This window comes from Sebastes fasciatus, chromosome 23 (assembly GCF_043250625.1).
Source record: "Sebastes fasciatus isolate fSebFas1 chromosome 23, fSebFas1.pri, whole genome shotgun sequence".
Classification (NCBI taxonomy): Eukaryota; Metazoa; Chordata; class Actinopteri; order Perciformes; family Sebastidae; genus Sebastes; species Sebastes fasciatus.
In genome coordinates, this window is record NC_133817.1 from 11,850,365 (window position 1) to 11,877,092 (window position 26,728).

Consider the following 26,728-nt stretch of genomic DNA (forward strand, 5'->3'; position numbering starts at 1 on the left):
AGATATCATACCAACCGCTGTACGAGGATATGTTGAACCAACAGCTCCAGAAGAGTCACTCTGTAAAAACCTTTAAAACAAGTTAGAGTGACTCTATTAACATGGAACATGACAGAAAAACGACAGTCTATATATCATAACCACTACTTATCTTCCCTGATTCACCCCAACCCTGATTCAACAGCCTGCACGTTTTCATTTATCTCATTTGAATGCTCAAACGTGATGATAATGATATTAGTCCACTTTAGTGCAGCGTCACTCTCTTGCATGTGTAGACATTTGTTAACAGCGGGAAATGCAGCGTTGGTATTAATAGCAGGAGGCTCATCTCATCATTTATTTATAACCACCCTCTGTCCTGTCCTCCCTTTGGTCTCTCACTGTAAATATAACGCTGTTTATCAAATATTAAAGAGCTACAGCAGAGTGGAGCTTTCTGAAAACTCCGATGTGGTAATTGAAAAAAGCACAAATATCACAATGCGGCTTCGGTTTGTGCTTGTTGCTCATTATCTGGTACTTTCCCAGAGTGGTTTTTCGGTACTCCAAATTAGAGTCACGCTGCGTTCACTAAGAGCTCTTTTTTTGTTGTTGTTTCAAAGCGCCTTGCCATGAAAGTTGTCTAATTTATTCTTTGGAAGAGTGTCTTAAGGTTTCACACTCAACAGTTTCAGTCTCATTTGCCTCGTTTTTTAAAGAATCTGCTGTTGGTTTCAGATGACATTTCTAATCATCCATTCCCTGAAAAGATTCCTGAGGCTTGGCTGCTAGCGTTATCACACGAGCTGCCTCTCTGTATTGTTGGTGAATCAGCACGCCGTCAATCACACTGGCGCTTCTCCCTCTCTCCTGAGAGTGATGCACAATTACCAGGGTTTGTTTTTAGCCTGGAAGCATGACTCACCTGCAGAAGCTCACCTCCATTTAAAACAAAAACAAAAAAATCTAGCTTTAAATTTGGCCAACAGTCGGAGAGGAAGCCTTGTCCACCATCTCATTTAGAGTTTACCTTCTAGGCAGACACCATGCTCACACACACACACTACCTGACATATTGCAGTGCTAGGCAGTTTACCCAGGTAATGAGATGTGGGGGAGGAGGGGAGGAGGGAGGGAGGCGGTGAGGCTAATGGTCCAGCAGGTCATGGGTAAAATAGTGCTAGATCGAGGCTTGGAGCAAAACCTCAGCCCATCCAAGTGGAATTTTATACTTCCCAGCTGCTTGAATGGACTATAGAATAAAGCGGTAACACTTCATCAGAACTGACCACCGATGAAACGACCTTGGATAACATTTTAAAAGAAAAAAAGCTCACACGCAGTAATATTACGCAGTATATCGCGCCCTATGGGCAAGTGTGTATCTCTGTTTTGGCTATGTCTTATATGTGTTTTATCTATTTATTGTTGAGCCTGTCAAAGACAAATTTCTGTTACCTGTGACAGACAATAGAGTTTTTCTTATCTTATCTTTGTAAGCTGGGCATACACTGTACGATCTTAGCCCGGTTCCGGCCTGAATTTTGAGGCGCATGACTCATTTTATAGAGCGAATTTCAGCTTCGTCTTGCATCGTTCGATTAACTCCTCCCGATCGGCCGTCAGACAGTCGGATGACATTTCTGACATGTCAGAAACTTTGGTCGGCCGTCCACAGGCTCTCGCACGGTTGAAGCAGAGCCACGAGCCGACTCCCCAACGTCAGTGGCTTATTTCTCCTCTTTTTTTACAGTTATCAGAGCTTAGATATCAAGATAACAATATACAATAAATATAGTAAAACATAGCTAGCTTACCTCCAATTCTCTCTGCAAAATGGACAAGCCATACCGTCCACGTCTTCCTCGCCACCTGCGAGTCTATATACGCCGGCGCCAGCAGACAGGATGCCTGACAATGATATCAGACTATATACATGCTGAAAATCAAACATTTAAATTAATTAATTTAGATATTTTCATAAGTAAAAGTCCCTAGAAGTGTAAATGCAATAAATCGCAATATCGAATCACAATACTCTCAATCTCAATACATATCGAACCCAAGTATCGTGATAGTATCGAATCGGGAGATGATGGGAGGTGAATAGTCCCAGGCCTAGGAACCAGTGGCTTACACGATGTAGATGCTCATTTTTTCGTCGTTTAACAGTCGATTCAGAGCGTCTTCATTATTATGAACCGCAGCTCTGCTTCTGTTCTGAGACTGAGACGCCGCTGCTGGTCACAGCTGGGCAGCAGTTGGCGACGTCGAGGAATGTCAGCGCTGCTCTCATCACGTCCCCTTGAGGGAAACGTCCCCATGGACAGTGTGTGTACTATATATATGTGTGTATACTGTACATCACCCTCTACCTCAGCTTGACGACCTCAGCAGAGGTGAAAGTCCACTTCACTGATGTGTTGAAGATGCTCTGTCACGCAACCCCCCCCGCCCCCCCCACCCCTCCAGTGCATCTTCACCTTTTTATTTATACACCGGGACTCTTCTCCTCTCCGTGCTCGACGAGTCGTATTTCCACCACAGTGCATTCAGCCGTTCGCTCCTCTCTATCTTTTCCGTCCCACCATCCCATTTTCAGGTTATTTATGAGCGCAGCGCCTGCAGCCAGCGTTTCCTGGGAATACAAATTCTCCAGGTTGTGTTTTCCTTGAGAGATAGAGCAAAAAATAAATATCACTGAATGGAAACAAACTTCCATTTGCAGCATTTTCAACGTTGTGAATAATTCAGTGTGGCCAGAATACACTGTAAGCAACTCTGGTTAAGCAATAATACACCTCGTATTGTTTTTGGTATTTTTGATATTGACGTTTGTGTGTGTGGATACAGCATAATAGAAAACACAAGCACAGTGTGATATGTTGACTTTTAATGTTGTGAGAAAGGGACATTTATTTAAAAAAGCTTTTGTTAGAATGGAAAGAATTCTTATTGTAATTTTGTGTCAGAATATATATTTCACGCTGTAGGTAACAACCACGAAATTGTCTCTGCTATGATGTAATGCACGACATTTTTAGGGCATACTATGACTTCTTTATTGCATACTATACTAGGGCTATGACTTTTTTATGACATTTTTCATGGTGTACTATACTAAACTAATAATCTTACACTACAACTAGAGCATAAAGATTGTGAGACGTGTTGCCAGGATAAGATTGTTTCTTCAAAACGGGTTTTTCCAGTTTATTTTCTGTCAGATATGGAGATTTATCCAAGAATTGATTATAGCTTGGCTAGCATAAGGAGCATAAACCAACTAGCTCTCAAGGTTCTCTCAATCAAAGTATACAAATTACAAATAGTTGTTTTTACATCACTGTTTTTGTACGGTTTATATGGCGTTACTTTTGTGTTTTTATTATGCAAACAAACAGAATAGGTTTGAGTGCAAAAGAGGCAATCAAAAAATGTTTTATTGGAAATAAAATAAATTTGTTATTAAAAATTAAAAAGGAATGCAAATCCAAAAGTTTTGTTTGCTGTTGAGCTGAATCTCGTGGGCTACACTGAAAGATGTAAGACCTGTCTCTGTTGGCCAGTTCCCAACATCCGCTATGATTTTCAATGAAGTCCACGGAGAAGACAGAGCAGGAGACAGAAAATCAATGCGCTCAATTAATGATTTAAACATAACTTCCATCTTAGTAATGACAAGACTGTCATGTTTGAACTGGTGCATGTAGATTGCGTTTAACGATCTGCAATATTGTAATGGGTTAAAAAAAATACATATGATTTTGTTACACAATACCTTTGAATAATATCAGCATTAAGAAATCAAGTTGGAGTTACAGTTGAAAATCAGGTACCCTGGACATGATGAAATTACTTTAACATTACACAATAAATTGGTACTACTCTAACTGAAAAATAATGTGTTGAATCAACTTGATTCTTTTAAACAGTCTAATGGGAATGAAATGTTTTGGTTTGACGAGCAATAATTAATTGAGAAAAAGAGAAAAATTGTCAGTTGGCCACATTCTGATCACGTGGGACCGATGTGCGCATTAAAATCAAGTAAATTCAAAGAACTTTTTTTTATCTTGTTCATCTAAAAGGAAGCAAATAAGAGTGTTTCCCCTAATTGTCCAACTAGTTAAAATGCTTACTTGGCAACCCAGCTATTACCTTTTTTTTTCTCACTATGATTTATTGCTTGCAAACGGCTGTTGAACTTCATCAGCAAGTTTTAAAATCTCAACTCTCCCTCCGAGCCTGTGTGCGCTCATGTATGTGTTTGTACCACTTGTGTCTTGAAACCAGCTGACAGAACATGGAGAAGTTAATTAAAGTGGGTGTCAGCATGCTGCGTTAGAAAATGAGCTAACACTCCCAGTGTCACAACCAACATGCCGTTTCCTCATGCCTCGTGCATCTGTAACAGCTTCTCTCTGTGCGCTGTAAAGATACTTCTACTAGTTTAGAGCAGACATTTAGTGTGGCCTTTAGGAAGAAACATCTCCTCACCCCCCTGGGGTCATCGCCTTTTCTTTAACGCCGCTCTAAAGACGGCTGGTGTAGAGAAGAAGAGCTTCAGAGAGGGAGTAGTAGACTGTAGACTGTTGCTGAGCTTACCAGCGCTGTAGCAGGGGATTGTTGGGTCTCACAAGCATTAAAGTAAATGATGCAATTTGCAGAAGGGCTTTTTTTGTTAAGAGGAGGTGACTGTGATTAGCTGCACTCCTCTGGGAGGGAGATTTATGAGCTCTAAGCTTCTTTTTTTTGTGCCTGACCTAATGCACAAACCAAGTTTGGAAAATGCAGTGAGGCAGAAGAAGTATTGTGTTCTATAATGACACAGGAGCTTCATTTTCTGATGATTTCCAAAGATAATTTCACATATAATGAAAGGGAAATGATCACTGTGGGGAGTTAGGATCATATTGGCAGCCAAGGAAGAACAGGATACTGGATATTTAGCAAAGAAAATATGTACATATCGTAATAAACAATAAAAAATAAAGCAATATGCACATATTTTCTTTATGTCAGAATCATTTAAATTTCATAAAATCAAATATTTTTCTCTGTCCTTCTGTTGTGTGAGTATAGGTCAACTCTCTATAGAGGTGACTCGGTTACTACGCCAACACTTTTTTCCCATCCTTATCTCCTGTTGCTATGGTAACAGCTGGGTCGTAGCAGTTGACCTGATCTTCCTCTGTAGATGATCTAGTCGTTAACTCAGCGGGCCTTAACGTATAATAGACACATTTGTCCTGACAGTTTAACCTTTGTCTTCTTGACTTTTGTGGACCAGTTAGAGGATTTTATCGGTCTTAGCGATGTCAGGCCTGGTTTTGTCTGTGTGGCATGATGTAGATATTTGACTGCTTCATCTAGTTAACAGCATTTTAATCCCAAGATGAAGTTTTACCATCTAAAAAACAGTCATGATCCAGACATCAGACAGACCGCAAGGCTGTTGAACTGGATTGAATGAGATTGTACATGTGTATCTAATAAACTGGGCACTAGAGCTGCAATTATGCAATTACAACTGATTAGTTGTCAACTATTAAATTAACTGCCGACTATTTTGATAATCGATTAATCGGTTTGATTAATTTTTTAAGGGAAAAAAAAGTCAAAATTCTCTGATTGCAGCTTCTTAAATGTGATTGTTTTCTGGTTTCTTTACTCCTCTATGACAGTAAACTGAATATCTTTGAGTTGTGGACAAAACAATACATTTTCTGACGTCATTTCGGGCTTTTAGGAAACACTGATTGACATTTTTCACAATTTTCTGACATTTTAAAGACCAAACAACTAATCAATTAATCGGGAAAATAATCGACAATGAAAATAGTCGTTAGTTGCAGCCCTAGTGAGCACCACGTAATGTTAATTCATTATGAGCTAATTAATTCATGATCATGAGATCTCAGATGGAATGATTTAGTTATGATCTCAAGATTAACACGGCCAGAAACATTTACAGCCACAATGAGATGACTCTGGGCTTCCATGTTTGTGTAACTGCTTTCACACCTTCTGCAACAGCAGCCTGCAGCAGCAATCCACTTGGAAATGATTTAACCTTTTAAAAATCTGACAGCGAGCCCGGACGCTATTCTGTCTTTCAGAAGAACGCTAAATAATGCTACAAATTTAGGCAAAATTTTGTTGAGGAAAAACTAACATGGTCATTTTCAAAGGGGTCCCTTGACCTCTGACCTCAAGATATGTGAATGAAAATGGGTTCTATGGGTACCCACGAGTCTCTCCTTTACAGACATGCCCACTTTATGATAATCACATGCAGTTTTGTCCCTCTGCCGATGCTGCATGTTATGACCACCTTTGATGACAGAAGTAAATCCACTTGACTTTTGCAAAGCCTTCACTCATAGTGCAGAGTGAGTCAGTAGAAATTTGGGGATTTTCATGGTGTCTTTGTGCAGAGGATTTGTTGCTCTATAAGGTCTATAAGGATTTGAGCTACGAGACACAATATTGTCCCACTCCCTGGAGTTTGTCTGTAAGTTATTGTCCTCGTCTCCTGAAGGGCAGATGGTGGACACATTCTGAATGACAATGTTTACTCAGACAGACAGAGCGCTAGTATGTGTCTGACAGCTTTTGAGACTTGATTTATGATTGTATTTTATGTCGAGCACATTTTAATTTTGTCATTTTTGTACTGCTATATAAATAAAGTAATATAATAATAGGGCTGCAATTAATGATAATTCATTTATTTTTCATTATGGGTTTGTTTGTCATGTATTTTTTCAAATAATTGATTAATTTTTTGGTCTTTAAAATATCAAAAAATATTAAATAATGCCTATTGCGTGCTTGTTTTGTCAGATCAAGAGTCCGAAACCCAACAGTATTTAATTTACAATAATAAAACGGAACAAAAGCAACAAATCTGGACTTTAAAAAAGCCAGAACAAGCCGATATTTGGCTTTTGTTATTTGACAAATTACTAATTAATTATTAAAATGGTTGATAATTAATCTTTTGTCAATGAATATTTTAGTCCTCAATGATTTTTCTGGATAGAATTGAGCAAAATCAATTTAAACTGAACCCACTGACATGGAGAAGCATGCTATTGCGATACTCTGCATGCTGCACGCTCCAATAAATACACATTTTTCCCTTTTTGATTGTGAAATCAAACACCGAACATGCTGGTTCTTGTGTCACGTCAACTGGCTCTAAATTAAAAGACAACACAACCCGTCCCGTCACTCAGGAGTCACATTGAGACAGTTGTGTGTCTTCTTTGATCCCTTTGTACCTGCCTGATGTGACACGTCTGCTCCACGCTTAATTTAGACCGCGATGACGGGGACCAAGGTTTTTTGAAGTCCTCCTGAGCGACAGCCTGTCTCTCCTCCTCTGATGCTTGTTTACCGGAGTGTTATTGTCACCGTCGCACAGCTCCGGATCCCTCCGTGAGTTTGTGAATCACAACACAAACAGAGCTGGGAGTCTGTTGTTGTTGTTGTGGTGGTTCGGGTCTGGAGAGGAGCAGCAGGGTGATCCGGCAGTAATTGGTAGTTCAGGCGTATTTAAATCTTTTGTCTGCATCCATCTGCAGAAAAAAAAGACACACTGAGAGAGAAAAGCTGGTGGTCTGGCAGAGGAAACCATGGAAATGTCATGACAGACTGGTGTACTATCACATTAACCAAACCTTTGCATTTGTTTGCTTGTATGTATTTTACTATTTATTTAACATAACAGCATGGTACGGCAACTTGAGTGCAAAAAGCAAAAAAAAAGCTCTCCGAGATTGTTAGTATTGCAGGGAAGGTGATCGGCAAGTCACAGAAACAACTCAGAAACAAGAGTTTTGACTCTTTTAACAAAGTCAGCATCCCTGCAGTGTGTTCTCAGTATGAACTGTAGTTACATCATAGTTAAGGCACATTTGAATTTTAGTGCAGAAACATCCTGAATGGAGACGAGCTGCTCAGAAAGCTGCTCTGCTCTTATGGAGCCAGTGTTTTCCTTCATTTCCTCCTCTTCCTCCTATCATTTTCTTCTTCTCTTCCTCCTTCTTTTCCTCTTCTTTGTCTTTTTCTTCATCTTTGCCTCTTCCTCTTCTTATTACTTCCCCTCATTTTCTTCTTCTTCTTCTTCTTCTTCTTCTTCTTCATCTTTTTCTTCATCTTTGCCTCTTCCTCTTCTTCTTCGACATATTTTAATAAAGGAGGTTTAAAAGTTAGTCTTCTTCATTCTCTTCTCCTCTTTCTCCTCCTCCTTGTCCTCTTCCCTCCTCTTCTTTCTTCTCCTACATCTTCTCCCTTCTTCTGATTATTTCCCCTCCCATTCATCCTCTTTATTCTTCTTATTTGTAATGTGTATCATTATTTCCATCATCATCTTTACTACTACTACAAAATAGCAAGAAACACATCAAACAAAGTAACAAAAAGGCGAGTTTATAAAAATGTGTTTTAAGTGGCGATTTCAAAGACATCAGCGAGGTAGAAAGACAAATGTCAACAGGAAGACTGTAGTTTTAAGTCTTGACCAGGATACAGTTAGTTTTGTTGTACGATCTGAGATTGCGTGGAGGAAAATAGCCATAAAAGTACGAAGTAATTACTCTCTACTCTGTGGGTTTTCAGTCTAATCTGCTCATAGAAATTCAGCTCAACATGTGAGATTATTTATAATTTCCGCCTCTGATAAATATGTGTATGACTAAAACTGCAGTCTGCCGTCCCGATGCAGCTCCATCACCTCCAGCCTGTCGTGTCAGCTGTCGTCCGTAGTGTCGTGTTTGGTTTTGTAGTACTACTCCACAGTCCTGTCAGTCCTCCGTTGTGCTGTGGCTCAGTGCTGTAGGTGTAAATCCTCTAAAAACCTGGCACCGCGCCTGTTCCGCTGTATAGAGCCAATCCTCTTCCTCCCTCAGATTATCACCATCGGACCACTCAATCATTTCACGTCACTGTACGATGGATTCAACCTCTGTTCCCAGATGTGATAGCATGGCTGACCTGTCCTTAATATAATACATTTATTAGATACATTAAGTCAATAATAGCTCAGGCTCTAGTCTTAAGAACTCTTTGCATATTCTTTTAAGTGGACTTGGTTGAGGTTGCCACCAGGAAGCCTTGAAACCGCGACCGTAGCATCCAAATTTGTATTGGTGATTTGATTTGATTCTTCCAGCCAGCTACTGTCCAACAAGCCCTGCTGCTTTATGTTACATTGCATCACTGCACCTCACACCGCCAGAGGCGCTCGGAGCGGTAGCACGGTGTTGTGTGATGTTGACCGTGATGATGCTGACCCTTTGCCCTCTCTTTTTCTGACTTCAGGAGTTCGCCGCGCTGACCAAGGAGCTGAACGCCTGCAGGGAGCAGCTGCTGGAGAAGGACGAGGAGATCTCCGAGCTCAAAGCAGAGAGGAACAACACCAGGGTGAGGAGGACGCACATCTTTAAAACATTAACTAAACCGATTACAGTGTCTACCACCAATTAATCTCGCCAAAGTGGTTTAATCTGCGACTGATTTATTACGAGAATGATCCGAGGTGGGGAAAAGAGAGCCAATCATCCAATCAATTTTGTCATTTTTCAACCAGAAATGAAATTTACGATGAGGCTTGTTTTCCTCCACATCCGACCCACTTAAATTTGCATTCCACAAGTTTCTCAAACTCGCCCCGAACTGTCACGTCAGCTGCAGAAAAGCCTGCTGCACGCATGCGATAGACGGCGTCCTGAGGAAGCTTAAGCTATCTGGTGGGCACGGTTTTAAGGCTGCAGAAGCGCTGAAGCAACCATGGGCATCTGTTTCCAATGCCCAGACATACCTCATTAGCTCCACACATTTCGCCTCGACATTTTTTTTTTTGCGACTTCACATGGATGGCTGCTCAACAGTAAAACTAAGTCCAAATGGCGCTGATGCCCCGCAGCGTCCAGGTCAAAGTGTTTGGAGTGGAGAAAAAACAACTAAAGACATTAGCGGATCAGTTGGATTCTGTGCAGCTGAAAGGCCTGCATCTTCAATAAAAAAAGCATTTCTATTTTTTTAAAGCAGTAAGCACACTCTGCTGTTGACAGATAAGACTCTGTTTTCCATCCCCACTCGCTGATTAAGTGTGGATTCTCAGTCTCGCACTATCTGTCTCTGGGCGGAGGCAGAGGAAGATTTTAGCACAACAGCGGCTGAGACAAACAGGAAGGGAGGGGAGGTGAGGCGCAAGAGACGGGGACAGACAAAAGTCATTTTCTCTCTCTCACTTTATTATCACCTTGAATCTTGTGCGATGGGCAATTACCAAGCTGTTTTAATTACGCTCGGTTTAGTCGCTGGTAGGGTTTTACAGTTCATAATTAAATCTTGGAAGGCATGTGCAGGCAGTCAGTTGGACTGAGGAGCTGACAGTATGTGTGATGACAGTAGAGAGACGGTATTGGTTGTTTTAAGCATCACAACTAAATGACATGCATGTAGATTAATAGACTGGTTTCATGCAGAGACATGATGAGACAGGAACAGGAGGACACTGTGGCTGAAGGCGGAGTAAACATTCCCTTCCTGATTGATTCAGCAGTTGGCATTTTGTTGAGTGTGCAGGAGTCTGTGTGTAGACATGATGGCAGCTGATGAGACTCTCAGAGACAGTTTATCAGACAGACGAGAGAAGAGATGTCTCTCAGGCTCCTTTCAGCTATACAGCAGAGGTCTGCACGGGGTCTGTTTTCAACCCTGCGTGCACATACTGCACTCCTACAGGACCGCCCACTCCTGCAGATCACTTCCGCCTGCAAAAATGCTTTCTATTGAAAATGTGTCTGCAACCGTCCTGCAAGGAAAATAAGACACATTAGCTTTGCTTTAGGCAATGCGGAAACAAGGAGGGGATGAACGTTTGCATTGTTTCCCATGGCAACAGATGACAAACCAGATGCTTGATGCTCTGACTTTATGATATTGATCAGATTCGGATTAGGGAGGGCGATTTAGGGTCAACACACGAGTTGGGAAATTCTTGCGAAGATGGTTGTAGTTAGGCGTTGACCTTGAATTATTAAGGTTAGGTATTGACCTTGAATGGTTGTGGTTAGGCATTGACCTTGAATGGTTAAGGTTATGCATTGACTTTGAATGGTTGTGGTTAGGATAGGTTGTCGGGCAGCAATAGTTTTTGCCAGATTTCGAGTTTGTGGGTTACCTTCTAGACACAACCGCAATTTAGCTTCACTTTTGTTACTTTATTTGGAACTATACATGAAGGAATATAGATTTTACTGGATGCAGCAGAGCAAATTTCTTATCATGTAAAGGCAGCTAAATGGTAGCTAATACGGCTCTGCTCAGAGGTAACTACATTTATTTGAGGTATTTCTTGTAGGTAACTAAGACCTGCATGTGATGCACAATAGTGATGCATTTTTTGACTTAATGAACCCAGATGAATATGTAAGAGAATACATTGGATTAATGGATTTTAGACCCTGTTTGTTGCTCTCATCATCATCCCTGTACTGTATACTGCATATTCTGTTTTCTTACATTAAATTGTTCCCAGTTTTCTTGAATAATTTAATAACATCATGCTCTCTGTGTAATGCTTAATTCGAAAAAATGCATCCCATTTTAGTTCACCAAGTGGGATTTCCTAACCAGTGGTTAACCACAGAATACATTTAATCCAGCTGCTGAGGGATGTTTAGACTAGTGAAGCAGAGGCATGTCAGGGATGAAGCCAGTGAGTTTTTTTCTAGTAAAGAACGAGGAGGTCATTGATCATTATCTCGGGGATGTAATATTATGTCCTTGGACAATTTCCGAGAGGGAATGAAGTGTTGAGATCTGCATCACCACGAAACTGCAGCAGTGTTTCCACGATCTGGCACCAAGGATTCACGAGGGGAAATGAAAGAAGATGATGCTTTACACTGATCTCACACGTGCAAGAAACAGTAATGAATAATGTTTTATCTCTGCAGCCAAACTGGTATCCTCTCTCCCAGTCACATCCTGGTTGTTTACTCCCAGTTGTTGTTGTTGTTGTTGTTGTTGTTGTTGTTGTTGTGTAGTTTTCCTGCAGTCAGCCCCTCAGCTCTACATCTCATCTCGTCTGTCCTTGTGAAACTGTCTGCTGGCAGTTGACTTGACATGCTACCTTACCTAGCAGCCTAGATTAGCATTATCCCTTTTGGGCACTGCTGGAAGGATTGCAGTTACTTGCAGCTTTCTTACCTTTATTCTGAAAAGCTACTATATATATACAGCAAAAAATATTTGTTGGTATTTTTCTTCTTTTCTATATTTGTGTTTCTTGTACATTTTATAGCATTTTTGCATATTTTTCTTGTATTTTTCTTCTATTCCTTATTTATGTTTATTGAACATATTTGTATTGTATTTTCTTCTATCCTATATTTACATTTCATGTACATATTTTTGTAGTTTTTCATATTTTATTGTAGTTTTCTTCTAGTCTTTATTTGTTTCTTGTACATATTTTATAGTATTTTTTCATATTTTTATAGTACTATTCTTGTAGTGCATATTTGTTTCTTGTACATATTTTTATAGTATTTTCTATATTTATATTGTATTTTTATATTCTATATTTATGTTTCTTGTACATATTTATTACGGCATGTTTTTGTATTTTTTATTATATTTTTCTTCTACTCTATATTGACATTTCTTGTACATATTTTTATGGTGTTTTTTCATGCTTTTATTGTATTTTTCTTGTCTATATTTATGTTGATTTTTATTTTATTTTTATGCACCAATACACCAAATCAAATTCCTCTCATGTGAAACCTACACGGCAATAAACAGAGTCTGATTCTGACTCTTTGTAACAATGATGATGATGATTATAACAACGATGTAATGTGAAAGATGATGTTGACGATAAAAAGGTTGGACGCACTCTAGAACCACAGAAGTGTTTCCGCACTGATGTCTGACTTGGATTAGTATTATTTTTTTGTATTCATATGGTAGCCTGGTTATGTTGTTAGGAGTGGAGCCTGATGAAGCACACATTAATGCAATGTTTGTTGTTCCAGTGCCTGCAAAAATGCTTAAATAAATGAAGGGGTTTGGTGTGCAGCAAACCTTTTTCTCATTTGGATTCTTACACACTATGCCCACGTTTTTACCAGCACTTGACTTAATTGTTCTGCTGCGAGGAGGATTTAAATTGTTCCGATGATGATGGTTATGATGATGATTACAGTGATTTCTCCCGTGTGTCTCCTTCAGCTACTACTGGAACATCTGGAGTGCCTGGTGTCCCGACACGAGCGGTCACTTCGCATGACGGTGGTCAAGCGGCAGGCTCAGTCTCCGTCGGGAGTCTCCAGCGAAGTCGAGGTCCTCAAAGCGCTCAAGTCGTTGTTTGAACACCATAAAGCCCTCGATGAGAAGGTAAGTCTCCCATTAGAGCAGCATTTCAATTTCAAGGTGTCTAAATTTAAAGGTCCCATATTGTAAAAAGTAAGATTTTCATGTCTTTTATATTATAAAGCAGGTTTAAGTGCTATATAAATACTGTGAAAGTATCAAAACACTCAATCCACAGGGAAATACACACAGCCCGTACTCAGAAACTCTGCATTTGAAACAGGCTGTCAGGATTTCTGCCCATTTGTGATGTCACGAATCTACAATATTTAGACCCTTTACACAATTTTAAACGTAAACATTCTAAATGTGTCCCAGTTTATTCCTGGTTGCTGTGTATGTGAATGTCATCAGCTGACAGGAAGTAAACATGGACCCAAGCTATTGCCTAGCAACGCAATTCTCTTGCAATTCCGTCAAAATGCGCTAAAACGGAGCGTTTCAGACCGAGTGTAAATACAGGCATATTCAGGCTGACAGTATGAGGAAAATAAAGTTTTTTTTGAACATCACAGCATGTAAACATGTTCTAGTAGAAACACAAAATACAAGTATGAATCTGAAAATGAGCACAATATGGGACCTTTAATATGTTTTATTAATATGTACTCATATAGAATCATTGAGACATATTTTGCTGCTGCAGTGTCGTCTGTTTCCCTGGCATCATTTGTTGGTTTTAGTCCCACATAGCGTTTCTCCAGCCTCCTCACAGCCTGCTGATTAATGACCTTAGCCCCCTGTGTGATATCACCATCGCCCCTGTAATCCATTCATCCTCTCCTCTAAAAGCCATCATTTATAAAGCATGTCCAACGACATGCTGTTCAATGGCATAAAAGCCGCCCCGGGCAGCTGGTGGGGGGGGGGTCGTCCCGACTCGGACCCCGGCTAACTTCTAATCCAGGATCAACCTCCTCTGAGATCTGGCGTCCTATTGGGCTGCAGGCAGCGGGGCTGGTGGTGGTGGTGGTGGACCACCGGTCACCACGCGGTGCAAGTAATTGCTCCATCACAGCCGTCACAATCCTAGAAGAAGAGTTTCTCTGAGTTCACAGAGGAAGAGAGGAGCGTAGGAGGGGAATCTCCTCCCAGCAACTGGTACTTTAAAAAGCAATAAAAGCCTCAAAACGCTGCTTTTGAAGCCACAGCAGAGTGTTATTGTGAGGCTGAGGGAGGAAAAGAGGACAGCTTTCTCTGCTGCAGCAGTGGGGCTTCTTTCCTGCCGGGTTAACTCCTGATTTCCTCGACTAGAATTTAAACAGGAAGTGTTCACCTCGGTGTATGATACATGTTTGTTTGTTTTTTGTATTCTTTTCAGGTAAGAGAGAGACTACGGGTGTCACTGGAGAGGGTGTCCGCCTTGGAGGAGGAGCTCACAGCAGCCAATCAGGAGGTAAGAAGAGCTGCCACAGATATTGTGTTTAAGATAATGAATGTTGTTGTATATGTGAATCTTCTTTGTGTTGTACTTTGTGTTGTATTGTGTCCTCAATGGGGATTGATTGATTGATGGATGGATGAATAATGAACATGAATTGAAGTCTTTAACATATACCAAGTCGAGGCTCACACGTTGTTTTCATTCTAAAATACAGAATTTAAATTGCATTAGACTGTTTTTTTCAGATTCTTGTGAGGAAGTTTTTCCTTATCCACTGCGAGGATCTAAGGACAGAGGGTGTTGTATGCTTTACAGATTGTGAAGCCCCCTGAGGCCAATTTGTGATATTGGGCTATATAAATAATATTGACTTGACTTGACTAGTACTTCAAATAAATCCAGCCACAAAAATCCAGCAACTACTACCACTACAAATAATTGATATTAGGGCTTGGCGATATGGAGAAAATCAAATATCACTATATTTTTGACCAAATACCTCAATATTGATATTATAATGTTGACTATTGGTGCTTTTGCAAAATATTTACACAATGACATTTTTAATAAATAATAAAACAGTCTGGTAAGTTCAGAAAATTACATCCCGTTACACTAATGCAGCCTTTAAAACCAGGAAAAGACAACACTTATGCCATATTATGATATGCGATATCTAATCTCATACCACAATATCAATATAATATCAATATATTTCCCAGCCCTAATTGAAATATTGAAATAGAAATTGTACCAGGATGTTTAGAGATTAAATATTTACAATTCAGCGGTCAATTTAAGAGGGAAAATGTAGTGTAACAGATGTACTGAAATATGGAAACAAGCTGCATGAATAGCAATGCATTATGTCCAACATGTGCAGATGTTCATGGTTAGCAGTTTTACATGAAAGTGCTGCAAATGTACAGGTCATATTTACTGATAAACAAAAGCAGGGCAGGTTTAAGAATACACAGAGGCAGTGTGATGTGTTTAAAGTTTGATACCTACAAAAACAAATTCAAAAAGAGTATCAAAAACAGAAGAATTAGAAACAAATCATGAACAGAAGAGAAATTGGGAAGAAATGTAAAAGACAATACCAGAAAACTATATGTATATGTCCTTTTATTTAACCAGGTAAAAAGTCTCATTGAGATTAAAATCTCTTTTTCAAAAGTGACCTGGCCAAAAAAGGCAGAACAAACATTGTTACAACAATAAACACAAAAAATACAAGCAGATAAAACTGCAAGTAAATGAGCATGATATCCAGTTAGTATGCAGTACACAAACAGTTATAATGCATAAAACAGGTCAGTGGTTTTGAGTGAGGAATTTATGAGCAATCACATTGACTTGAAACTTAAAATTGACTTGAATTCCCACACAGTAATCAGCTCTAACAATTTCATATCATTATGTACATTATTCTAGGATGAAGGGGCAGCATATTTAACGCTTTTTTCCCTTAGTTCTATTCTAACCTCTGGGACCAACTTCTGTAGATCATATAATACACATATATACAAGCAAGCAAAAAAATAAAAACATAAAAAATGGGCAAACTCAATACTGTAGCACACGGTACATTGAAACATGCATCCATATCTCAACTCAGAAAAATATACAGAATCATGTGCTGCTTGTTTATGTGGATGTAAATCTAATATATACTGTGATGATGTGTCCTGAATTATGTATCAACTCGCAAACAACCAGAGTACCTCTGCTGCCTTCACTCACCTTCATCTGCACAGGGAATAATAACACAAAATAACACGGTGTGCACATGAGTGGCTGAGGCACAGCGCTGACAGAAGAGTGGCCACTTTTGCGACGGTGGCCTTGAAGTCCTTCTCAACCTCCATGGCTCAGGCATGCTGAAGAGAGCCAGAGCTGCTCTCGCTTTGCACATGGTTGTGTTCCAGCTGAGTGAAAACCCCTCGGGCTGCCACTTCACAGCCTGTCAGACATGCCAGTCTGACACTCAGGCCTAGAATAAAAGTTGGTAAGGAGAGAGGAGAAGATGAAGGGGAAAGGGAAGGTTGGAGTGGGTGGAAGCCAGGACAGAAGGCGAGAGGAGGAAATGGAGAAAGACAGAAATAGAGAGGGCAGGTGGGAAGCAGAGGCAGGTTGTGTTAGCGGAGGTGTGTGTGTTAATGAGAGTGCAGTTGGTCAAAGTGTGGAGACGAGAGGGGGAAGGAGGGAAACACAGAGGGTCTGACAGACAAACTGTGTTTGGATGGATGGTTGTAGTCTGAATCCAAGATTAGACGGTGAGCAGAAAGAGAGAGATGAAAAAAAGAACAGCGAACAGTTAAAAAAATAATGTGACAGTCCGCTGTCTCTCATTTTTCTTTCACAGCTTTTTGAACAAAGTCAGCTTTTTAAAGTCCCTGACAGACATCTCAATGGAGGATGTAGCACTTTGAAGAATTTTTCTCACATCGCACAGCCAAGGTTAGAGAGAGAGTGTACAGTACATCTGAGGGGCCGTCCCTCGTAAATGGTTAACACTACACTTGTCAGCACGGCGGACAGATGAGTGATTGGACCTTGAGGCGGTGGAGGAGGCAGTTAAACCCGGCTTTTTGCAGAATAGAAATGTCCACGCTTCAGAGGCTCCGGGGAGGCGAGGCGAGCCGAGCCGCGAGCCAGCGGACCGCTAATTGATTTGTGATGGAGGTCTGTATATGAGTCCCAGCTCCACCGCGGGGTCTCGGGACAACACGGGCCGCGCCAGATGAAATCAGCGGCCTTTGACCTCATGCACTCGCAGGTGTTTAAGTGGCCACACGCTGATTACTGCTGGTGCAATTTGCCGTTATGGGACTGTGTTGGAATCTGAGGATAGATTGTTGTTTTTTGTTTATTGATAGCTGACAACAGACGTTAATCAACACTGTGACACATTTAGAAAAAAATCGTTCTATATATAAAAGTGCAAGGATTAGCTCAACAGCTCATTTTCACCCGTCGTCTCTTCATCACAATTAGAAACAGACAAAACAGATAAAATAATAATAATATGATAAACTACTATAAAAAACATAGCAGACTATTAGATTAGATATATTTTATTTAAAAGATGAAACGAATGAAAAGAAAACAAAAAAATATCACTAATTAAATGGACAGTAAACATATACTGCAAATTCTTAAATAAAGGTGTTATTGATAACATTTTTATGTAGATGAATAACTGATAAAACTTCAAAAATAAAAAATGATTATGATTTTGAATTAATCGTTTATCTCTGTGGAAGATATCGGACATTTGGTTCCCACTTCTAACAAAGCTTCTAACAAGGTGTGACATCTACAGTATCAATGTTATCAATAGCACCTTTAAACTAAATAAATAATATATGTTTGAAAAGGAGTAGGCAGTTATGTTGATAATTTGTTCTGTATTTAATTTAGCCTGGTGGTATTATTTATTTTAACACTACATGTATTGTTTCAGGCTGTTCTCATACACTTTTTGTAGCTATACCTACGAAAAAGCAGTACACTGTAATTCGTATATATAACACAAAATAAATTTGTATGTAATCGTGAACCAGAAAGTATAAAGAGCATTTACAACATAGTAGTTTCAATTTGAAAAGACTTGAGCGGAAATTGACACACTTGTTGCTGAGGAAAAAATGAGGAATAACTTTTTGTAAGAAATAATGTATGTATGAGGATACATTGATTATTTTCAACTTTAGATTTTTGTTTGTGTGAGGGGTTTATTTCTAAGATAAACTTTATTTTGCACTACTCCATAAACGTCATGAACGTAAGCAGCTACTATAGCAGACAAGAATCACCACTGTGAGACAATAAAACCTATCAAGGTCTCAACCTAAATCCTGAACCCTGCGTCCAGAGCTTCCTTCTCTCCGCGTGATACACCCCGTCCCACATCCCAAACACGACGCAGAGTCCCCGCGGAGTGTAGAGAGGCATACTTCCAGGTGAGAAGTGGGTTACACATTGATTTTTTTCCCACTTCTTTTAAGAAAACAAGACTTTTAGGACTCAATAATAGAAAAAGAGCTTTAATAACATAAAGGAGGTGTGCCTCGGGAGCAGTGGAGTCTAAGTAAGATGGGAGACTTTGTCAGAGGAAACATGTTCCTTCTTTATTCTGCCTGCTCTAATCCCGTGTGGCAGCTCTCACATCTTTTCCAAAGAAATCCCAAAGTAAAGGTATCAGAGGTACATTTAAACACACAACATGAATGCTTTCAGGACTTGTGTATGTCTATCTATGTGTGTGAGTGTGTGTGACTGTGCACCAGGGTTATAATAGTAAATTAAAACTATTATAACCTTGCTGTGTACGTGATTGATTGTAATTTAAGCGCATTGCAGCAGAGACGTGCATGCCCCTCAGCTCTCACCTTGACAAAAATCAATCTTTTAAGAAACCCTCCCTTCACTCCTCTTCATATTTGTCCAATCTCTCCTTCATCACATCACCTCAGACCGTCCTCTCCATCCAACACAGAGGTGCTAAAGAAAGATAAGGAAAATGTTGTGCAGTAAAAAAGGCCCACCTCATCGTGCTTCTTGCCGTCAGATGTCTGCCTTTGATGAGAGGTACATCAACAACATCAAAAAAGCAAATAATAGGCGCCGTGTTCATTTTGCATCTGTCAAACTTTTGTAATTTCAGGAGCTGGAGGTGAATCTGCAAGCACTCACTCTCATCACGTGTTGTGTCTTTTCTGTCAGGGGTGGTGTTAGTGTTTGATCTCTGAGCCGGAGAAATTACAGACAATCTTAGAATAATGGCGCAGAAACATACGGAGGCATAATTATGCCCTCGTTAAAAATAATGAAGAGAGACGTTGTGTAGTCGGTGTGCAACAGCGAAGAAGAAGCCGAGCTGTTGCCGGTGAAGTCTGAGGCCTGCAGAATTAATCTATGTGAGGGTAAAAACCTGTCCACTGACTGCCCTCTGTTCACACTTTAACCTGTTAAACCCTAACCCCTCGGAAAAAATGACTAAAATAACTACCCAAAAATGAAGCAGGTATAGCTCCTCAACCATGAGGCTTAGATTCATACATATGGTCTCTTTTGAATCATAAGAAGCTAAGAAATATGAATAAATTGTAAGTAACTATTTTACCATTGAGATTACAATGGAGAAGCAATATAAAAAAATACGATTTTGTATCCTCGCCTAGTATATAATCTGTAAAATGTGAAGTTTGACAGCTTTGTTTCACCCACTGTGTCTGTGATATGAGGTGCGTTTAAGGTCCGTTGCAAAGCTCGGAATTTCTACTTTCCAACGATACCAAGCTTGTAGACCTATGAGGAAATTATTGGCATGCATATGCTCTATAAATAGGTCATCTTCCATCGCAACTTATTTGTAACTATGCAACAGGGTATGACCGGTTTTGACCCGGCACCGGGTCCGTTGGAATCAACTGACTCTCAGTTTGGTGTCACTGAGGGCGGGTTTGAGTTTAACCCAGATCATGTCCAAGTCCCTCGAGAGCGTTGTTTGTTTTATCGACAGTCGTGTCATTGATTTGTCCCCCATTCATTCCGTTGCTGAGAGAAATGCAATTTTCTCCCTTCCTATGGAGGAGCAGACATTCAAGCAATTTATTTGTCCTGAGCAAAGACGACCTTCCAGTGACTCCTTTTGAAGCAAACCGTATGAATACTCTAGATTATATTGTGGTGCATCCAATAACAGATACAGTACCTGGGCTGCTTGGAAATTGAAAACACCAACAAAAAAAGGAATAACATGCAGATTTGAGAGTCCTGGGTTATTCAGAGATTAAAGCATTTCCAAAGCTTCTGAATACTCGTAGTCGAAACCAGCATGATGCAGCTTTAATCACATCATGCTAACAGCAAGGTGCATGTACTGTAGTTTTTTTGTTTTGTGGAGTCACTTCTTATACGAGAATACGAGTGGAATAATTTTTAAACACAGGACAGACGTCCTGGCAGGTTCACTGCTTTCTGTGACTTTGTTTTTTTTTGTGTGATGACTCTTCAAGGGAAATCCTGATTCTACAGTTCAACTTGAGCCATAAAAATATAAAATAATAGTCATAATATTGCACTTGAAAAGGCGAACAGCAGAAATTGCTGTTGTTTAAAACCTCCATCAATGTTTTAACGACAGACTTGGATCAACTTGACCTACCATACTGTTTAGGGACCCTTAGTATGCAGAAATATTGAAATACACCATTATAGAATAGGAGAAAACAACACATTTATACTGCATGCAAATAACTGCTTGCCCCAAACGGCATGTGATAACGTGGGCATGCCTGGCAAGGGGAGACTCGTGGGTACCCATAGAGCCCATTTTCATTCACATATCTTGAGGTCAAAGGTCAAGGGACCCCTTTGAAAATGCAAGTTTTTTCCTTGCCAAAATTTAGCGTAACTTCGTAGCATTATTTAACCTCCTTCGCAACAAGCTAGCATGACATCGGATGACATGGATTCCTTAGGTTTTTTGGTTTCATATGATACCAGTATCTTCAATCTAGCTCTAAAACTGAGCCAGCTACAACCTCTGAAAGACAGGATAGCGTAAAAGTATTTGTGCGTGCACAGTTTTCCTGCGGGATGAGGAATTAGAACCAATGTTTCAGATACACTTTCAGTTTTACCTCCAATAAAGTAGTTAAGATAATTTGGCTAAACTGTGGGTTCGTTAATTATCTGGCTCGTGGTCTGACTGCTCATGTTTCTTGACTTCGACTTCGTTGGTATAGTGATGTCGTGAGTTTTCAAATCTCAGCAATTACCCTGGTGAATACAATCTTAAAATAATCAATAGAAATGACGGCCAAAAGTATAAAAATGAGACTTTAAGTTGCAAAAAAAAACTTGAATTTGGCTCATTACGCTGTGTTTTTAAGGGGGGGTGTTGTGATATACCGGTATTGACAATAACCGTGATATTTAAAAATGAAATATTGATGACATTTTAATAATACACATATAATAATATCATGTAAATAATCCAGCACCTCTTGTTGGCACTTGGAAAAATGTTTACATTGATTCCTTTGTTTTTCTCCAATTTTTGTAAAATAAGTTATCAAAGAAATTCAACTCGCATTTTTTCTTTTTAGGATTTATGCCATTTAAAAAAAAATATGTATAGCTGTTATACTGCACAAAAGACATTTTTGAGTTCTCCCTATTTCTAGCCATGATTGTGGATTTTCCATAGAGGTGCAGGAGGACTTACTGTATATGTTAAAAGAGAAAATGCACTGAAATCTAACCAAAAGAGTGTAAGCCAGGGAGCACAGAGAAAGAGAGTGTCTCACAGCTTGTATAAGGCAGTAGAGCAGCAGACAGTCCAGGTGAACTGAATCTCCCTGATAACTGGACTCCACCCTCCAGGCTGCTGCAGGGAAAAACCTGTCCAGAGGGTCAGAGGTAGTGAAGCTCGCACTGTAGCTGCATGATCTACCAAATTACTGCAGTGGGTTTCAAAGCTGCACTGGAGTAGCAAGATCATGTTTTACAAGAAGTTGACATTTTCTGGTAGGCCATTTTTAATTGTGCTTCAAATTACTACATGTCAGGTCATGGAAAGTCTTGTTTTGGAAAGTACAAGAGGCACCAGGAAGTCTCAGGGGCTTCAGGTTTTTTATGAGCGACAAGTAGCACCCACTCTCTATGTTTCTCTTCCCGATAATCACACGGTGTCTGTCAAGGAAGAACCTAATTGTTGTTGTTGTCGGTCACCGCTCTGACAGCATTATGACTTCAGGACAGTAGCTTAAGGTGGTGAAAGGAGATACGCGGTCCGCAGAACAAGATGATTATAGTGATTGTATCAGTGCTCACGTGCTTCCGGCTTCACGTTGTCCCATAAATTCCTCCAGAGATACTGTAATTTACTGGTGTTGCATAAGAAGGAAATGTATTTATGTTGATGTGGTAATTCTATGTTCAAACATTGAGGTTTCAACATGTTCTGCTTGTGTTGCAAAGATGCATTTAAGGAAATGCAATAATACATTTTAAAGCTCTCTTAACCTCTAACATAAACTGTTTATTTGCGTGTGCAGGTGTTTTGACATTGTTTATTTCAGCTCTAATCTGTGTGCTCGTTGCCATCCTGCAGATTGTGGCCTTACGGGAACAAAATGCTCACATTCAGAGAAAAGTGGCGTCCGGCGACGGAGGAGAGGACATCCTGGACGGCACTGAAGCTCAACAGAAGCTCCATGGCAAGGTGAGCCTCCTCCATAATTAAATGGATTTTTTTTAATTTAACATATCAATGGGCACACTAGTTTTTGTTTTAACGTTCTCCTGGGTGCAATAGGTGATGCCGTCATCTTTACCTGCAGTTTATTATAACATGCTCCAAACTGAGCTGAGCTAATAAAAGAAAAACCTTTTTTCTATGGATTTCATATATGCAAAATAATACTGTTACTACTACTACTAATAATAATAATAATCATTATTATTATTATTATTATATTATATTAAATTAAATAAGTAAAAATAAAAACACACAAATCAAATGACTCTTATATAATAATAATAATAATAATAATAATAACAACATAAAATAAATAAAAATGTAATTAAATAAATAAAAATAAAAACACACAAATCGAATGAGTCCTATACATGCATGATAATAATAATAATAATAACAGAAATAAATAAAACTTTAATTAAATAAATGCGAATTAAAAAAACACTAATCAAATGTATATTCGTTAATTAATCTGTACCATGAACTAATGTAATTTACAAGCAACAAATGAATTCTGAGACACATAAAGAGTGTGCATGTGAGTGTTATGTACACAGTGTGTACTTTACTTCAAGATCTGTCCATTTTAACGATGTATTCCAAGTAGTCTCCCCACTTCACCACATATTTCTCAGTCCTGTCCTTCGAGCTGAAAGAAATTCCTAGAGTATGATGCCACTTTTGCTCAACTCTGTTGACTGTTCCTGAGAACCTGGCTTCCTTCGGATGCAGAATTTGCCCTAAAAAGCTCACCATACTGCAACACTAAATATTCTGTGAAATAGTGAAATCTGCTTATACAGGATCAAGCTTCATATTGAATTGTCAAAAATTCAAGTTAAAGATGCTTGAAACTAAATTATTTGTCTTTTAAAAGTCACCTTGGTAGGGGTTTATATCTCTAAATAGGAATATAATGAAAGTCATACAATGATATCTGGATCCTAAATTGTCGCTATGGATCTGGATGCAGCTCAAGTTTTATATACTCCAAATATTAGACATTTAGACCATCTTTTAAGCATAAATCTGGGCCGTCATTTATTATCCTCAAATGTCCTCAATGTCAAAATCACAGTTTGGTGGTATGGCACCAATAAATCCTGCATATTGAGTTCCTCCTGGTGTTTGCCAGTATAACATTATTGAAAATGTTAACAAAAGGTTTCATACATTTAGCTCTGCTGGTGTTGTGAAGGTGACCCCCAGTCAGACGAGAGCTCTCGCTGTGACCTTAGCCTCTCCGGTTATGCAGGAGCACACATAAACCTGCATAGCTGAATACAGATTTCCCTCTGATTATTAATTTAAAGACAGAGAGGTGTAACTGATTCCACATTTTTACAAAACAGACGCTGCAAAAACCCCGAATCCCAAAGCAGACCTCACAAAATCCTTTTTACATGCACACAGCGGCATCTACATCTTACAGAGGGTACCTGGGTAGATCAATGGAGACGCTGTTACTGGACCGGTCTGCTAGAGGAGGAGGATGAAGGGTGCTAATGAGGAGACGGCTACAGTCTGCCCTGTTTTGTGGAGATAAAAGAAGTGTGTCTTGTTTTGATTTGTTTGCAAAAGAAATAGTATGAAAAGTGTTTGAGATGAGAGTGAGGGTCACAGGGACTGACATACGTGTCAGCGGCTGCCGTCGAGGGTTGGGATGACAACCCTGATCTGCACGACGCGTGTCTTCTTCTTGGAACTCTCTCCGGTTGATTCCCACGTGTCCTTTGGTTGTCATTAAAGTGACAGGTGGAGAGAGGTCAGAGAGAGGGGAGGAAGGAGTCAGGGAGGGAAAGGAAGGGAAGAAAAGCGCCGCTCTTGAAGTGCTTATTGACCCACTGAGCTCTCAGAGCTTCAGCATTGACCTGGATCTGCCTGATAACCGGCTAATGCAGTCTGACAGACGGAGGATGCTTTTAATTTTTCATTCCGGTCCTGGATTTGTTTCATCACTCCTAGAGAACATATTGTTATGGACATACTCTCTACTCCTGGGTTACCTTTTGCTGTTGTAAACAATAACAGAGAAGGAGTCTTTGTGAAAGATGGATAAATAAAACACATTTTGGGTAGGAAAGCAGGCAACTTTGGTGTGATATTTCCGTCATTTACGCCATGTTAGCAGAATGAGAACAACAGGAAAATGTCAGATTTTAGAATGGGGCGATAGTGTAAATGATATGACCTGGAGAAGGCATTATAGTCTCATAAAATGATGTATAAATGTTGGTAAAACAAAATGACAACAAAAAAAGAGTATTATACTTTATATGTAAAATTAGCAATACTCCACTGTAAAACTAGTAAATATAAACTAGTAAATACAACATAATCAAATAAATCCCTCTGAAATAAAAGTATGAAGCGGCATAAAATGATAGTACTCAAGTGAAGTATAGGTACCTCAAAATTACACTTTAGTACAGAACTTGGGCACACTTTTATTTAATATTTATTATTTTTATTTTTATTATTTTATTTTTTTTATATTACATACATATTTGCTCTTGAGCATGTAGCCTACTATACCAAATGTTATTGTATATTTTGCCTGAAATTGTGATATACCGGTCTTTCTAATTCTTATTTTTTACATTAGTTTTAAGAGTACTGTGGCCACACTGCATTTCACATGTTTTTTTGTGTACTCTATATGACGAAAATAACACTTGAATCCACTTGAGTACATGGATATAAAATTCTCTTTGTTGTGCTCACAACATTGAGACACTACATTAAAAAAAATCATAAGCAAAATGTCTTTCCCTGTTACTCTGGTTAACCCACAAACCTCACTGTGACACGCAAATTTGCGAAGCGTTTTCACATTTTTATAAAACACAAATAATTATAATTGCAAATTAATGTATACATATTGGACATTTTGTTGTAGTTGTGATTCATGAGTTTATTGCAATAAAAGTATATATATATTTTTAAATAGTAGATTGATGGATAGTCCTAACTTTTTTGTAAATGCAATATCTCACTGCTGTGAGAACCACAAACAAAATGTTTTCACCTCCACTATATTGGCGTGGCAGTAGAGGCAGATATCTCCAGTAAAACCTGGCAAATAGAACCAAAACTCTGCTTGACTCAATTACATGTCAAGTGAGACGACTCACTGATGTAAAACTTTGTCTAAACTCTTTCAGGTTATAAAATGAGAGAACATTTAAACTCTCTCAGTCTTATGAGACAGGTGTCTAAATGTTCTAAAGACTGTGAAACGAGCACAGTAACGGCAGCCACAGTCGCATAATATATCATCTGTTGAGACATTTTTACAACAAAGTGGAGCTAAATCCTTAAAGTTGGTCCTCTTCATGCGAGCGGCCCGGTGCCGAAGCGCCCGTATTAAAATCAGTGGTGTGATTTAGTGGGTCCTGTTTCCTGCTCGGCTGAATCATTGATCACAGGCAGCAGGCACAGAGTCCCAATTAGGTTCGTCCTCACAGATGGATGGCCGAGGACGGGCAGCTGGGCCCGATACAGCCGAGAATAAAGAGATCACTTCCCCTCAATCTCCACTTCCACCTGCTTTACAATAATTACATCTGAACATGAGGAGAAAGCTTCATTATTCAAAGGGAGTGTGTTATTTAGCCGTGATAATAAAGTTGTTTTCTGATGCGTTAAACCCCTGCTTAAGTTGGATCTCTCCGGCATCCCCCTCATTAATC

At 39.4% G+C, this 26,728-nt stretch overlaps 1 protein-coding gene across 12 annotated transcripts in view; it reads left to right on the top strand.

Annotated features, from left to right (window-relative positions):
• Window positions 1–26,728, top strand: part of ppfia2 (PTPRF interacting protein alpha 2) — a 214,792-nt gene that overhangs the window by 150,148 nt on the left and 37,916 nt on the right. For 11 of the 12 annotated variants that reach the window (XR_012592697.1, XR_012592698.1, XR_012592699.1 and 8 more), the window contains 4 exons: window positions 9,313–9,414; window positions 13,237–13,401; window positions 14,699–14,773; window positions 22,890–23,000. Coding sequence is in view for 8 of the 12 variants with exons in the window: in XM_074625823.1 (XP_074481924.1) it covers window positions 9,313–9,414; window positions 13,237–13,401; window positions 14,699–14,773; window positions 22,890–23,000 (453 nt within the window). In the remaining 4 variants the exon portion in view is untranslated. Of the gene's footprint in view, window positions 1–9,312; window positions 9,415–13,236; window positions 13,402–14,698; window positions 14,774–22,150; window positions 22,304–22,889; window positions 23,001–26,728 lie in introns of those variants that run through there. The other variant, XM_074625830.1, reaches the window with a different exon arrangement.